A 17015-nucleotide genomic window follows, 5' to 3' on the forward strand; every position below is an offset into this window, starting at 1 on the left:
ATAATGAATATCTAAACAAATGAATATAAATTATACAGTGCAGTATGTTTACAGGTGTTTTAGACAATTATTTATTAATCAAATATTTCTTTTGAGGGAATTTGTAAAGTGAACAAGTAACTGTTTAAAGTGACCTAAAATCACATATTTTTGTCTTTTTAAATCTTTACAAAATAAAGTTATATTTCTGACTTTCTACAACAATGTGTTTCACACCCTTGTCATGACGTCATCTCGCAGCCCCGGAGAGGGCGTGGCTTGCTGACGCATTGCGGCTCCCTCCCCGGTGCGTCAAACTTGTTGCGAAGCACGGCGGCGCGTGAGTGCCCGCGTGCATGTGTGTTTGTGTGCGTTGTATATGCACGCCTGTGCGCGTGTGCACGTGCAGTGGCTCACCTAGCAGCTACAGCGGCGTCAGTCTGCATGTGGGCTCGAGTCGGAGCCGAAGCATCCGCGAGCGGAACTGCGCAGAGATGCGGCGCATGTAGACGCAAAATGCGGACTACACCGCTGATGTATCACGGTTAAACACAGCGTTAAGATAATTCTTGGTGTTTGTTTAAGAAATGGCGGCGCTGAAGTGGAGGTGAGCCGCTCCGTTTGCTCGAGAGTGCGCACTCGTTTTCTCTTCTCTCGCTCTTCTGCCCAAAGCAGAACCGTTTGTTTTTGTTCTCTTTTCTTATCGACTATCGTGTAACAAGGAGTCATGACTTCAGGACAGGATGAGAGCACAGTCCGTGTGGCGCTGAGGTAAGTCACCAACCATTTCTCTCTCCATGTTTCCATCAGGAAGGCTACATGCGTAGAGGGGGGCTTTAATTGCGCCCGGTGCCACCTGTCAGTCGGTGCCGCAGGCCTTGCAAACACCTGCACGTCGACGGCAGCATCTGCTCGCACGCACACACACACGCTATCTCGTGACCTAGTTCCAGCCAGGCACCTCTTGATGCTTTCTACCGGCTTCTCATGACAGATTTTCGGGCTCTTTTTGTGGTTCATCACCTCTGCTGTGATTTGACTCAGTGTGCTTTCACACCCATTGCACAGACACACATACACACACATACACACATACGGGTCCATCTCTAGCACACTGTGTGCATGCTCGAGGAGGGATGATATCATCAATTAGGGCTGAGCTTTCAGAGAGAGAGAGAGACAGCCTGTGTGTCTTTCCTCAAAGCCTCCTGCAGACAGACAGTTAATCGATGAAAGAAGAGCTTTAACTGACAGCCAGCTTTCAAGGAAAGGACACTGAGTCTTTGCTTAGGAGACATGGCTCTATACTGATCCACGCCTGTGACCGTCTATTAGGACCTTTTTGCTTGATCAGGAAAAAAAAGGCTTCTTTTCCTCCCAAGTACATCCACTTGATGTGCTATTGTGCTGAAGTAGGCTGCTCCCAACCCAGCTGGTGAGGTGGCACAGTGACAGTGGCATGATGGGAAACCATCCTCCCCCTCTGTGTCCCTCTGTCTCCCTCACTCAAGGCCATCCAGGACCATTTTGACCATTATGAAATGATAAATAATGGCCGTGTTGTTGCATTCATCCTCGTCTCTTTCATCTGTATCCATTTGTTTTTTCCCAGCCTGTCCATGCCTGGATTTGCTCATTTGTGTCTTTTTAATAATCACCCTAATGTGCACTTGTTCACAAAAGAGCTTCATCATCATCTTGAGCATGTTTGTCCAGAGCTTTCTGATTTCCCATTGTCCTACCTACGTTAAAAACCTGTGCAGCTAACATTAGCAGAGTATGTTAGCACACCTTTAACTAGCGTTAGCAGTGAGCTACAGCAACTACTGAAGGTGTACACATGCTGCTTTTCATTGTCCTCTGTCTCAATCTCCAGCTGATGTGGTGGTTACATTTTATACCGTCGACTTTAGTTTCTATCTTTTAGCCTGTTTGCACTGCTGAATCCATTTGATTGATATATATATATATCTCTATCTCCACATGTTGTAGAGCCTTTTAGACTTTTAACGCTCCACGTTAACGTGGCACTGACAGCTTGAATCTGCACAAAGTTCCAGAAAACCACATTTTGAAAGGGAGTGAACGGATGAACAAGCAACCAGTGACCTGCTGGATTCACTTGTGAGAGATCTGTGAAGAACGTAACAACATCTGCACTACAGCTGTTTTGTATATCGGGGAAGTAATGGCGGACATGTTAACTGATAACACTCACGATTCAAATTCTGTCAAGTAACCACAACGTTTTGTTTGGTGACTGTAATGAAGCTTTTATTCTTTTATGTTGCATTGAGCTGAGGTATAACTGGCAACCATATTTTCAGTTTCGGCAACATAGAATAAAGATAACAAGCATGGCCTCACAACTGACTGTAGAGCTAGTTTATCACATTCTAATGTCTCAAATTTCATGTGTGTGAAGCAACGTAATTGACATAGAAGCTGGTTCCTCACCCTAAATCTGATACAGGATGCTTTCTGTGAAGGTAAATTGCTAAATGAATTATGGCCACTAACAATAAATGCATGCTTGTCCAAACTAAGTATATGTGTTCAAAAAGACTTTCACTTTCTAAAAAGAGTCTTTCCTATGAGTGTGCACACTGCAGTTAAAGTGTGGACAGCATCCATCCAGTAAGAGGTGGATGTTCTTGTGTTCTGGTTCCAGAAAGCTTAAATTACAGACCCGATTTTAGCGCACTACATTTCCCATTAAAAACACAGTTCCTCTTCTTTCTCATTAAAAGGCTTCATGGCTCCACTGATAATCTACACTTGTGAGGCATTCAGGATGTAATGATGCCTGTAAAACTCAGTTTAATGGGGTTTGCACAGCTTCTTTTCTCCTCTTTGACACCCAGCTCTAGCAGTGGCTTTTGCAGGGGCATGTTTTTAAACTGCTACCAAACTGGCAAAAATAGTTTGTCACGATGACTGTTGACAAGTCTCACCGTACACGTGCTCAACCAGTTCACAAAGGGCGTGACGGTTCAATCTGCTCCACTGCTTATAAACCCAACATATTTGGGTTTGCTCACTCCTCGCTACGCAGGAGTAAGTGTGTGTGTGTCAACAAAATACCTGAAAACGTTCATGTAATGGGAAGAATGTCGAGCTTATCTTGGAGTCCGGCGATTTTTCAATGTGAACCTTAAAACCATAAGTCTTGATCCCAGATTGCGTAGCGCCTTAAGCAGGGCCGTTAACGGAGCGGGGGGGGGGGTCCACTTGGAGGTCGGTCAATCAGTTTAAGACCCGAGCTTATCTCAACAGAGGCCGTCCTGTTCTTTCAGACTCCCACAAAGGAGCGCCGAGCTCAAAACATTTGCTCTTCAGCGTCGTATTTGCGTCCACAGTATGTGTTTAGCCACGCACGGAGAGGGGCGAGCGCTGGAACACAGCGCGGCTCCCAGGCTGCTTACAGATGGTACCGTAGTGGACGTGTTTGCACAGCGCGAGACGTCACAGTTGGTCTTAAATGGGTTGGTGTGCATTGAGGGGAAGGGCTCAGGTGCAAAGTGAGGACTTGTTGAACCTGCCTGCTGGGGCGTATTTCTCCAGTAGCACCAACATAAAGCAGCCGTCATTTGTTGACAAGGCGGTGACGGACGAGCCGCGCGGATCAAAGCGAGAGGGAGCGACTCGGTCTGTTTATATCTGCTGTAACAACGCCGTGTTAGCTGCCGCTGCCATGCTCATTAGCTGCTTAATAACATGAAATGTATTGGAAAATCACATCGCATCGAGTCTCTTACCTTTTTATTCTTTCCCCCCGTGTGAGGACTTGATTTCGATGCTCGACTGAAGGCCGATAATGAAATGAAATAGGTCTCTAAACCTCCTTAAGGCTTAAGTTCCAGGCGTTCTTTAATGTAACGACACGGAGGCATGCGGCAACTGGTTTAAGTGGCTCAGTCTTAAGCCTCAGGTTGTAGTGCAGAGACGGGGTTAACTGTGGTAGGAAAAGCTTGTTAAAATGAGCTGCACGATTAGAGCTGATATCTGCTATTACTTAATGACCTGCAGTGAGGACGGGGGGGGGGGGGGGGGGGGGGGGGGGGGGGGGGGGTGACAAGAGACAACAGCTGACAATAGCTGTGGGGGATTTACAGCGAGAGGGGCCTCTCGACTGAAGACAAGTGGGGTGCAGAATGATTGTGAAAACACGGGGAAAGGAACAGGTCTCCTCAAACACTACATACTTTGAGTGTTAAATTGAAAGAAAACAGACTTGTGGGAAAATAACCAGCTAAATCCTGACCTGACGGAGTGTCAGAGTCGGATGCTTGTGTGAGCTGAGATTCTGAGCAACAAGGCGGAGGACCAGTAGAGGACTGACGGGAGGACCAGTGGGAGCTCGGATACGTGTTTTCGTTACCCATGGCATCGCCATGCAAACACAAAAGACCCCGACGGGTCTAAAGCCTCTCCAGACCTCCAGCTTTGTTCACATCCACTGAGCCAAGCCAGTCTGTGGGGAGTTAGTGTGTGTGTGAGTGATGGTCTCTAGCTGCTCCTCACATTGTTGTAACTGTAAGTCCAGTGTAGAATTCACACCCTTGTGTCGTGTTACAGTTCTGCTTCTTTTAAGCTTTAAACACCTGCTGATGGTAAAAAGAGGGGGAATGTGTATTCTGCCGGTTCATATGAAACACGATACACACAGTAACTGTTTCATAAAACCTCATTCAGTCTGAGCTGAATGATGTACGTTCAGTATATTACTGCATACAACTCAGAGGGGTCCATCCCAGAATTGCTGAATATGACGTTATTTCCAAAAAAACACATTTTCTGCATTACAGTACATCGTAAATTTGCAGGTGAATATGTATTGAACACCCTGTGATGGTGTTGTTTTGGAAGTGGAATGATGATGGAACCTAAATTAATCAGAAATGCTTTTGATAATCGATTTAATAGCTGAAGTTGTTTTTGAAGACACAAATCCAGAACATTACAGAAGAGTTTCAGCTTCTCAAATGTGAGGATTTGCTGCTTTTCTTTGTTTTGTGCGATATTTAGATGAAGTCTCTGTAGATGAGGCAAAGCAAGCAGTTTTCTGACAATTTACAGAGCGATTGAAATAACAAATGTGCTTTATTTTAAAGGAAGTTGTGAAGTGCTGCTTTAAGAGAAATAGTGCTTTCTTTATACATAGACACCAAATAATAGATTGTGGGCTCAAGTCTTATGGGCTTCTTCTATAAAGCTGCTGTAATGTTAACTGATCAAACTGTGAATTGGTAGCCTATTAATGAATGGATATTCATTGTGCTTCCTGTGCGCTCTCACTACTTTTGAAGCACTAATTAATGCAATTAGCGTCACTGCAAACCCACACCCAGGTGACCGCACACAGACACACTGACTCCCACTTTCACATGATGTATGATGACTTAAAAAACAACAACTGGGGGGCATGTCTGCAGGAGCCCGGTGGAGACAAACTGATAGTTTACGGTTAAAAGTCACCAGTCCAAACTGCATAATGAGATTGATCATGGAGAATTCTGCTTCGGGTGTAACCAGACTATATTCAATAATTATGGATTTTCCTCTGGAGTCTGGCTTATTCTTTGTCCGTGGCTTGTGTTGTTTGCATCCTCGTGCTGCGATCCACATTCTTTTGTTAGAGAAACAGCCCGAGGCGGAGCTCGCATGGAGCCGTGCTGCCCCCTCTGCACATGCTGCTGGTCTTTCAAGTCAGAAGAGAGGTGGTCCACATCTCCCGCGTTAGCCAAAGTGTTAAAGTGTTAGCCAAGTTACCCAGACAAGCTATGAATAACACCTACTTTGCCTGCAGCACTAGTTGAAGGAGCTGGAGCTCTGAATAGACTCTGCTCATTAAACAGAAAGATAAACTGACCGTACATCACTTTGTTTTTATGGCGCTATAAAGAGTGCACTCAGACTGACGGACAATATGATGTTATAGTATTGATATTAGAGGTGCTCTCTTCATCCTGTAATCAAGCCTTCAGCTGATGTGCTTAAGAACATCAGCTGTTAACTAAACATACAGTCCTTGTTTATTTTGAAATGGAGACAAATGTCTTTTTACAAATGTCAAACGTAAAGATATTCAATTTACAATGATGCATATGTTCCCATTTTAAAAGCTGGTACCAGTACATTTTTGTCATTTCTACTTGATAAAATGAGGTAAATAATTAATTATATAATAAACTGATGAGTCAATCATCGGAACAAGTCGGCAATTAAAGATTCTTGAGTGTTTTCTGGCTCCAGCTTCACAAATGTGACGTTTTCCACTTGTTTCTGCGTAAGACTGTTAGACAGACAAACTAGTTTGAAGACGTCTTGTGGGGAAACTTTTAATAAGGAAATGAATCATTACTTGTAGCCCGACAAGGAAGTAAGACTACATACTTGTAGTCCAGAGTCCCTGCTGCACGACTCAATGATCAGATATTCAAATTATCTTCAGTAACTGACTTTTGTCACACTGTGACGAGGTAATTTGAGTGAAACCCAGATACGTTTCCAGTGTTTGGCCGCCATGACCCTCTTCTCTAGACAGCGGGCTCTTCCATTCCAAGCGGACGCTAAGCATAGCCTACACTTAAACTCAACTTGGCCCAAAAATAGACCGTCGAACCGGCCGCAGCGTGAGCAGCAAGACCTCAGTTATCTATATCGCGGCCTCTTAAGGAGTCGGCGCATTTCTGCCAGACGCATCTGCAGCGATGCAGAGAGCCGCACGCACCACATGTGGACACGTTCATGACAAGCAATGGATTCCCTCTCCTCCCCCGTCACAGAGCGGGCTACTTAGGAAACAAGCTGGTCATTGCAGGAATAAATTGGATGTAATTATAGAGTAGCTTCCGTGTAGACCACACCCATGCAAATATGTTGTTCTCTGCGCTGCTGCCTTTTGTCTTCCTCGTGCTCAACTTTTCGTTGTCATTATTCTTTCCTCCGGTTTCCACTCCAACACAGCTCGGCGTTCTCCTCACCGTTACAGATCTGTCCAGTTAAGGGGCTCGGCTGAAAACGACCGAGGGTCTAAATGTGGATCCGGTGTCACAAATAGGATGTGGATGTAACTTAACTTCCATCATCAAACTGCCAGCAGAACGTCAGGAATAGCTCTGTTTGCATAGTGAGCTGCCACCTTGTTATTTATGTGAGGAGGCTGCAGCGAAACGGGGACGGAGCATCGAATGTGATATTAGAGGTGATATCTGGGCTAATTTAGAGGATGCAGCCGTAAGCCAGTTTATTAACGATGGGCCTAATGGAGGTTGCATTGGAGTTGAGTGATATGTTGAATAAACCGGCCGATATATTCGGGTAGGCATTGTTTTCCCACCCTAGCTTCAGTTGGGAGATGAGTCAAACGCGACAAACAAAAATACAACTCGCCAGTCTTTCCAACATTCACCAACTCTGGTTTGGTTAAAATAAACCTTTAATTCACAGAGTTAGACATGAAGATATACCAGCTCTACTGACTGTCTCTCTCCCTTTCTTCCTGTTGAGCAGCGACTTGGAGAAATTAGCTACATTGGCACTTTGTTGAAATGTAATAAAATAGATGTGATGCATGTCAATACTAACCTCCTCATGATCTGTGTGCAGAACAATGCAACAGCTTCTTCACACCCAAACGCACGTTTATGCACAGCGAGGCTGTGAGACAGCTTCCTGTCTCACACCTTCAATACAGGCGTGGATTAAACCGTGCTGCACAGCGCTGTATGCAAATGACCCGCCTCGCCACCTGCTGACGGCATGTAACAGCTGTCTGCATTTGCATATTCATGAGGTGTTCAGGATTTTAATTTAGCTGCAGGTGTGAGCGCTCGGCGTGGGTGGTGCTTTCTATTAAACGTTTCGGTGTCGATTGGCCACCGACGGAGAGGAAATATAAAAGCTGTTCATCTGACGGAGAAGCAAACCGCGTAGAGCCGACCGACTTCCACTCGACCTCCACTGATGTGTTTACATAACCTGTTATCTGCTCTCTGGCTGCCTTGAAAGCTGCAGACGGTGGCTGGCTGACATGTCCACACACACACACACACACACACACTCGGGGCTAGTTTTTGTGTCCTGTGGTTGACACAGAGAGGGGACTCCTGTGTCAACACCACATGGTTGAATGACACAGCAGTCCACAACTGACTCTGCAAAGTCCACACATGCAACCCAAAAATATATATATATAGCGCAGAGGAGCCTGTGTGTGTGTGTGTGTGTGTGTGTGTGTGTGTGTGTGTGTGTGTGTGTGTGTGTGTGTGTGTGTGTGTTTCCACTCCTGAAAAGGATGCAACACTGATGTGTCCACAAATAAAAGAGCATCAACCGGGCTACAAAAAGAGTCTTTAAACCATCGATGCTGCACCGTCTGTGTTCAGTAATGTGACGATTGAAAGTGAAAAGTCTTTTCTGAGGTGTGGATTTGCAGTGAACTCTGGGACATTTTACGCTTCAGTCAGATTTGTTGTGGCAGGTGTGAACAGGCGGAGGAAGCACTGAGGGGATTGTGGGTCTCTTGTAAGCGAACTGCAGAGCAACAGTGTGATTTCACGTGATTGTGTGTGAAGTTGCAAGTGACAAATCTGTGCAACTTTAAATTTCGGCTCATTTGTAGTTTGACAGCCAGTATTTTGTAAATAAAAGAAATACACAGTTTCTGACCACAACGGGGATAATCAAACACTTATGGATGCGCTGACATTTTAATCACCTGTCGGTCCTATTTCCTCATCCTCCGTATTTTAAGATTCAGCGCAATGAACCGGAATAAACAAAAGCATATGACCATATCTAAGCATAGTATTACCACCAAAAGAGGTTTTGAAAAAATGACACTGAAAGGAAGAACTCAATCCCCCCCCCCCTCCAGTTTTCCCTCCCCATGTGGACAGCTACAGATGATCCCTCGCCTCCTGTTTCCTAACCTTCCTCTCCTCTGCCCGGCCCCTTAGTAATGATGGGCCGGCCTGCTCCCTGACCTTTTGACTCGCAGGAAGCAGTAAAGCCGTTATCGGCGTGCCGCAGCGACTTTGGCGCGGCCTCGTTTTCACATTTTCCAAAGAGGCTCCCGAGCTCCAGGATCAGCTGGATATTTATGCACAGCCAGCGCTTCAGCGCAGGAAGATGAACCAATAAGCGTCATGTCAGCAGCAGCAGACACAGGCCTGGGCGGGCGTCGTGTTTATGCAAGCTCTGTCCTCGTGTGCAAATATGTGATGAATTTGTTCTCTGTGGTTATCGTCTATGGAGATAAAAAAATATATATGACTGAGCTAATGAGAGCTGTGGTCACCGCTTTGCTTGTTAAATATCATCGTTAACACTTCATGGACATTTTTTGGATCCTGGCACTAATATGGTATTAGAAGCAAAACAATACCTTGTTTTAAATCATACAGTGATGAATAAAAACATGCTTTAGTGTTGGGTAAGAGACTGTATAAGATCCAAATAAAATACAGGCTGCTTTGTTCTTGCTTTAGCCTGATGAGGTTTATATTCGAGGGCAGAGTCGTGCGTGTTGGAGTTAGTTTCGTGTCTCAGGTCCCTGACAGCAAGTCAAGTTTAAAATCTTAAATAAACACTTTGCAAGTCAACATTCACGTCTTCCATATGACGCTCCATTCTCCTGTCAAAACTGAGTTGATGCCGTTTTTACTTGCAGGATAAACGCATTGAAAGAGTGCAGCTTTGCACAGATATTCTCGCACATCTATCACTTTTTATTTTTAACTAAACCTAACAAAGTAGTTCTGTTTCCATCTACAATGTTAACCACGTGTTTCAAAGGAGGCGGGGTTGTGATTGAGGGTTTTGTATGTTGTACAAATATTTTCACAACTCATTTTGGGCTAAAAATCTACATATTTGTCCGCTTCCATAAAGAAATGCCTTATTTCTAGCATAGAAATAGCTGCTTTCTATACTATTTAATGACTTTGTTTAACACAGCACAGACCATCTTTGCACTTGACCCAAGGCTCTTTTTACTCCGCTTTAAGGCTAATAAATATTTCAAATCCTCTAAATGTTACATTTATATTTTAACCCAGACTGACTCGGCCAGTTTATTGCAATTAACCGGCCTGGCAAAGTGGTTACACTTGAAAAGAGGTGAAATGATCCCTCTGGGTAAAGAATGATTATATGATGATGAACCCTCTTTGGTGCTCGAGCTTCAAGTCACGAGGACGGAGAGGCTCGGAGAAGGAGACGAGGACGGAGAGGCTCGGAGAAGGAGACGAGGGCGGAGAAGGAGACGAGGACGGAGAGGCTCGGAGAAGGAGACGAGGGCGGAGAGGCTCGGCTCGGAGCAGGAGACGAGGACGGAGAGGCTCGGAGAAGGAGATGAGGCTCGGAGAAGGAGACGAGGACGGAGAGGCTCGGAGAAGGAGACGAGGGCGGAGAGGCTCGGAGAAGGAGACGAGGGCGGAGAGGCTCGGAGAAGGAGATGAGGGCGGAGAGGCTCGGCTCGGAGCAGGAGACGAGGACGGAGAGGCTCGGAGAAGGAGATGAGGCTCAGAGAAGGAGACGAGGACGGAGAGGCTCGGAGAAGGAGACGTCGGGTCGTTAACCTCACCTCTCTGACGGGCGACAGGACGCTGAGCCTGTCCGTCTCTCTCCGAGGCCCCGCCTCCTCCTGGCATCCTCCTCCAGGCCGGCTTTATAGCCCGCCGGGATCGGATTATGACTTTAATTCTCCGCTTCCATTACCGGTCCCCATATGTCACGCACAGCGTCTCTGTGCCGCACAGACATAAAGACATATTGGTCCATTATGAGGAAGTATTGAATCACAGATATGAAGTTAAAGCTTTTATCGGTGACTGATGGGTTTTATTTTTGGACTGCGGCACAGATTGCATGTGCTCGTGGTTTCTTTTTGGCAGCTCGTCTGCGGCCTGCTGTTCAGTTTACAGTCGACGCCGGTGCTCTGAGCTCTTTGTCTGGGGCAGTAGGTGGTCCTGTCTGGCTGAAACCGACCTCCTCTAGCCGGGTTTCTGACACTAAAAATGGAACCTTCTCATTGTACCGCAAGGCAGTTTAACAGCTTCCATCAAAAGCCACAGTGTCTGAGTATTTGAGGTTGTAGCCTAAACGGCAGTGGTGATCAAAGTAACTGCATATTATTATCCACCTTTGCGTGATAATGTCGTGCTTCTGCACAGTGAGGCGCCTCGCATGCTGTAAGTCTGTCACGGTTCTGTGAAGTCCAGATATGGTTCCAGCTCCCTCAAACCTGCTCATACGTACCAGCTGAGCTCTAATCCTCTCACTGCAGAGGTTTAACATGCAACCACTGCAGGGTCTCTGTATGAAGTACAGACTATAACATAGTGCAGTTAAACTATGATGGTAAACACACCTCATTAGTTTGTGTTGTGTTGAAGTGCTGTGGGAATGTTTACGATTGAGATAAAACATTGTGACGTATATCCAGACCTCACTGGAAGGGTCTGCCACACTTTATATGAATTATAAATTAGGAAGAAGTGTTTAAAGAAGCAGCTTCAGAAGAAATAAGACCTGATATGAAATGATACAAAATTCAGTGCAATTTAAGAAGGATCATTATTAGCTACATGCTGGAATCAGAGCTTGCGTTTAAGATACCTTTTTTAAAGGTGAAGTATTTGTAAACTTTTGCTTGAGAAAGCAATTTTTAGCAAAACGTGACTAACCTGTTTTATACAGTGAGCACAGTGAGCCTTACACACCTGAGTTTAGTAGTATCTTCTTACTTAAATACTTTAATGGTCTCACCTTAGGCCTTGAGGATGGCGGGCTCTGCCTTTAGGACAGTGATTGACGGGAAGATTAACGACAACTGACTGTCAAGATAATTAAGTACATGCTGCTGTAATTAAGAACTCACCTTTCCAGTTGTGAACTGTCCTCACTTCGTAAACTGAAAAGGGAAACCTCACCCTTCTGTCACACGATGTCTCGTTAAAAACAAACGTCCTGCAGTGCGTGAAAGGTAAACATGTGACAGAGCTGCTGCCTCTCTCTACCTTCACATTGAGGCCCGTAGAAGCCGACCTTCAGCGTCTGGCAGCGAGCCGAGTGTGAGACAACGAGACGCGCACTTCTTCTTCTCTTGTTCTGTCTCGCTGCCCTTCACACAGGCCTGACCGTCTCACCACTCTGTGAAGGACGGTGAGACGTCGCGCTAGAAGCTGAGCGGGCAGGTGATGACGTCACCATGGCAGGAGATGATGTCACCGTGGCTGGTGACATCATCCCCAAACAGCCGCTCTGCTGCTCTCAGCAAACCTCCACCGCTGGGAGTGGAGCTTCAGCTCTTGTGTGGCTTTTGATTTATTTATTTTTTGCATGAACAAAGGTTTCTCCCTCCTCTTCATCTTAAGCAGGAGCCAGGTTCTCTCTGTCCAACCTGAACAACTACCGCTTTGTTTTCTCAGAAATCTGTCTCTCTGTCTGTCTCTCTCTGTGTCTCTCTGTCTCTCTCTCTGTCAGTGATGTGCGGTGCTCTTAATGATTTATTGGTGCAGTGAGGAAGATGTTTGAAGTTGGTGTGTTGTGGCGGGTTAGGACGTTGTGACGGGTTAGGACGTGCTCCGGTGTTCACAGCTGAACGGCAGCAGCTCAGAGACCAGCTGTGAGTTTTAGAAAAGCAGAAATAAAGCAAAGCATCTGTGTTTTAAATCATGTTTATAGACAGACGAGAACCCAAACGGAGTCTCAGATGTCATTGTGATACATTGTATCCTGCAAACTGCTACAACTTGTAAAAAGTTTGCATTGATGAGAACCAGAATCCTGAAGGTACACTAAGAAGTCTCACTGTTTACATGCACGTGAAGAGAGAGTACATTTGGGAAATGCCATCAGATTCCCGTGTGTGAAAACACTGTGGCAGAGAAACAGGATTACACACCAATTAGTGAGATAAACTGTCTGAAACAAAGCCCCCCCCCCCAGTGGTTACTGGAGAGGATTAGATTTCTAAAACACTCTGACAATCCACAGAAACATGTAATTGGCTGAGCACGGTGAATTTGTCACGAAAGCTAATTGATTTTCTGACGTCTCACGTTTATTGTGAATTACAACAATGGAACACGAGACGGATTAAAGAGCACGTTTGTTTCTTTGTTTGTTCTTCTGAGGATGTGTGACGTTTGAGTATCACATGATCCAAACAGCTGAAGGCTGGTTGGTTGTACTGAGGACACTTAAGAGTCACAGAAAGGTCTGAATGACACAGCAGAGATGAAACATCAGTGATCAGAGTAAGGAGCCACAGCCATAGAAGTGAATATATGGAAGTTGCTGCTTAAATGACGCTTGAAAGTTGATGTTTTATCTCTTTAAATAAATAAAGAAAAGAGACGATTTGGACATCCCTGCTTCATCCCTGGGAATGAATGCAACAAATAATGTGAACCCTTTTGAAGGACTGTGCTTCACCAAAAGCAGCCGGAGGAACAACAAAGATCGGTCTGCGTGTGAAGTCAGTCTTTCCTTCTGTGCAGTTATTTGGGACGTTTCCTCTCCTCCCTCGCCTCCGTCCGGCCGTGTAATCCCGCTGCCGTGGCGTCGGTGTCAGCGTCTGGATCCAGTGTCCCACAGACAGACACACAATGGCCGCTCTGTGCTCCCCTCACTGCATTGTCCCCCCCCCCCCCCTGAACTCGGGAGGCACAATGAGGCCCTTATCCACACAGACCGAGTCGGGCCCGCTGTCAGGTGCTTTCTCTTCCAGTGAGCTGAACCCACGAGGGGAGTTTGTTCGGATTGTCTTCTTTTTTTTCCGTGTCGCTCAGGATGAAAATGATGCCAATGGAAAGTCAATTCCGATCTTTTTTCATGGCGGCCACACAAAGTAAATGCATCCACGTGACGAAGCAACAGTCGGACAAAGTGACGTAGTATTTAACATCCAAAAAGAGCACTTATGGTGGACGGGTTGCAGCTTTTGGTTGGTTCGGCTGGTTGCGTTGCCTAAACTTACCTTCGTTGTGTTGCCTGAACCTAACTATACGTAGTCATTTTTAAACCTAACTATGATGCGTTTTCAAAACCTAAAGCTTAGTTTATGTTCGCCGGTGTGAGGAGGCGCTCCAGAGAAAGACGTGTTCACAGCCTGCACGTCAGGAGTTTTATAACTTGAGCTTTACAGACGTGACTGTCACAACGACATGTTTTGGGATTATACAAAGACGGACGATTAGTTCTTCGATGCTTTAGAACCAGGAGGTCCTTGACTTCTTTCTTTAACGGGGCTCATTGTTGCTTCAACCTAACTTTCGTTTAACGTGACGCCGTAGAGGGACGCTCATGTCCCTGCACACTAAACCGATAGATGGCATTTGGTGACTACTTCACGAGCCGCCGTGAGACTGAACCCCGTCCATCGGATGTTTTTACTGCTCCCAGTAAATTACTCTGATTGCATGAGTCGGTTCCTCATGTGACGAGTTGTAGTGATTGAAAACCACAACATTACAGTTTTATGTTGAGTGAAGCCTGAGGTTAAAAGTAGAGCAGCTCTGTGTCTTTGTTCAGGAGTGGATTCCTGCACAGCCGCTCTTTGTTGAGTCGGTTCATCAAACTAACGCTTCGGTCCCGACAGACCTTTTCTAGGAAATGAGTTCTCAGCTTCTCATCATCTGCAACCAGCTCTCACTCTGAGGGACGCCTGAAGAGGACGAGACATGATTTGATGTACTGATTCAATAAATGTCTTGAGAGTAAGAACGCTGAGCGTCTCCCCCATGTGCAAAAGAAATAAAGTCTATTTCCTGCTAAAAGTAAGAAGAGACGTTTTGTTATTGATAAATTATAAACGATATGAATACAAATATATTTGTACCAATAACAAGCACATGCTCACTCAATGCTGTCCACAAAAAACGGATTATATTACAATAAACAAATACTTTCTTTTCAGTATTTAATTCACACAAGAATAAACAACCATGTGGTTATTTAATAGACTTTATTTATGGAACTACCAGAACATTGTTATTGCTGTGTCATGATAGATATTTATTTTTGCTTTTGACTCTTGAAAGGTCATTAATAATATGACATGAGACCATTATTGTTGAGAAATCTATAGAAAACAAAATCTATCATGAAGTACGTGATTGTTTGTTACACCATCTTTCTTTCACTAAAGAATTTAATGCTCACTTTCTCTCTCACACACACACACACACACACACACACACACACACACACACACACACACACACACACACACACACACACACTAAACCAGTTAATCCCTGCCAGAGTTCAGTCACTCAGCGTTCCAGCTTTGACAGACAGACAGACAGACTCACTGGTTTAGTACATATTAACCCAGCTGGCAGGTTTTATAGGACAGAGTATTGGGTCAGATTAGGATGTTGACCCTGCCGTCATCTTGTACAAAAACCACACATCTGGAGCAGATGAAAATGTTTGCAATTACAAAAACGAGTTCAGTATGTTCCCGTGATTCCAGGACGGAGAAAAATAAACGTGGACTTCCAAATACCAGTTTCAGTTTTTCCATCTCAACGGGGGGGGTTTAGTTCATGTGGTTGTCAACAATTATCCCAATGCAGCGCGGTAATTACCATGTGTGAACCAGCGCTGTCTCCGGTTTAAAGCGAAGCAGCTCCGTGATCACGTTTGTTATTCACGGGTTTGATCCCCACAGCCTCCTTCCAGGCTCTCATCTCTCTGACTTTTATTTCATTTCCTGTAGGATTCGTCCTCAGCTGGCCAGGGAGAAGATAGAGGGATGTCACATCTGTACGTACGTGATGCCCGGGGAGCCTCAGGTGATCCTGGGGAAGGACAAGTCCTTCACCTACGACTACATGTTCGACATGGACTCCCAGCAGGACGCCATCTATTCCAGCTGCACGGAGTCGCTGATCGAGGGCTGCTTCGAGGGCTACAACGCCACCGTCTTTGCATACGGACAGGCGAGTGTCTGTCCTCGCTGTCACAGCTGCAGGGCGTGTGTGTGTGTGTGTGTGTGTGTGTGTGTGTGTGTGTGTGTGTGTGTGTGTGTGTGTGTGTGTGTGTGTGTGTGTGTGTGTGTGTGTGTGTGTGTGTGTGTGTGTGTGTGTGTGTGTGTGTGTGTGTGTAGACTTGATGTTTGGGCAGAAGGAGGCCTTGTGTTTTTCCAACCATAGTTATAAAAGAATTAGACATTTGGGGAAATGCACTTATTAACATATGCAAGTTAGGGCCTCAATGCACCTCACCCAGTGACACACACACACACACACACACACACACACACACACCTACCTCTTTAGAGAGCCATGCATCTTTAATGTGTGCCCATATTAACACATATCTCCCCAGTAACTGCTTGTGTCACCGCTGGCCTACTTCTGAAGCGTACCGTGTGCACAGTCTGTCCTGGATCAGACCCGTTTGCCTCTGTGGCTTTAGAGGGACTCGTCTAGATATAGAGCGACCCGCTCGGCCGCATCACAACAAGTCGGGCGCCCGGTTTGGGTTTCAGATATAAACAGACGGCAGCGAGAGTAGAAAGCCTAAATATCTGTCCTCTCAAAGGGGCTTTGGTATGTGGTGGTGTATCATTTTAAACTGGTTTGTAATGCTAAACATGACATGCTAAATGTTAGCATCTCTATTCCCTGCTCTTAAACATGAAGAATACATTAAAAAGCATTGAAGGCCAAAGAAAAAGTGCAAACAACAGATTGAAATAATCGGATTGAGACGACATCCTTTATGAACAAAGAGACTGACATCAGTCAAGAAAAAAAAGGTGACTTGACGTCTGAGATGCTCGGAGCCCGAAACCTCACCCGACACATTTGGGATGAACTGGAAGGCCGACTGTGAGCCGGACTGATGCTCTTGTGGCTTAATGGGAGCAAAACCTCTGTGTGGAGGACGTCACAGCAGCAGATTAATGGTTATCAAATCGCACGTTAACATTCGGGTGTGTTCAGGTGTTCACATACTTTTTGTTATAGTAGTTTAAATCAAATAGATATCGCAATCAAACATCAAGATGAGAT

The 17015-nt window shown here is 45.4% G+C and overlaps 1 protein-coding gene across 1 annotated transcript; it reads left to right on the top strand.

The window, feature by feature from the left end:
• Positions 1 to 431: 431 nt before the first annotated feature.
• LOC306698964 (kinesin-like protein KIF21A) lies at positions 432 to 16515 on the top strand (the record flags this gene model as incomplete). The annotated part of the gene is made up of 3 exons (XM_079163465.1): positions 432 to 750; positions 15716 to 15938; positions 16417 to 16515. The coding sequence occupies exons 1-3, from the start codon at positions 707 to 709 to the stop codon at positions 16513 to 16515; spliced, it is 366 nt and encodes a 121-aa protein (XP_079019591.1). The 5' UTR covers positions 432 to 706.
• Between the last annotated feature and the right edge of the window lie 500 nt (positions 16516 to 17015).

The sequence above is a fragment of the Pholis gunnellus genome, assembly GCF_910591455.1.
Source record: "Pholis gunnellus genome assembly, chromosome: 7".
NCBI classification, from domain to species: Eukaryota; Metazoa; Chordata; class Actinopteri; order Perciformes; family Pholidae; genus Pholis; species Pholis gunnellus.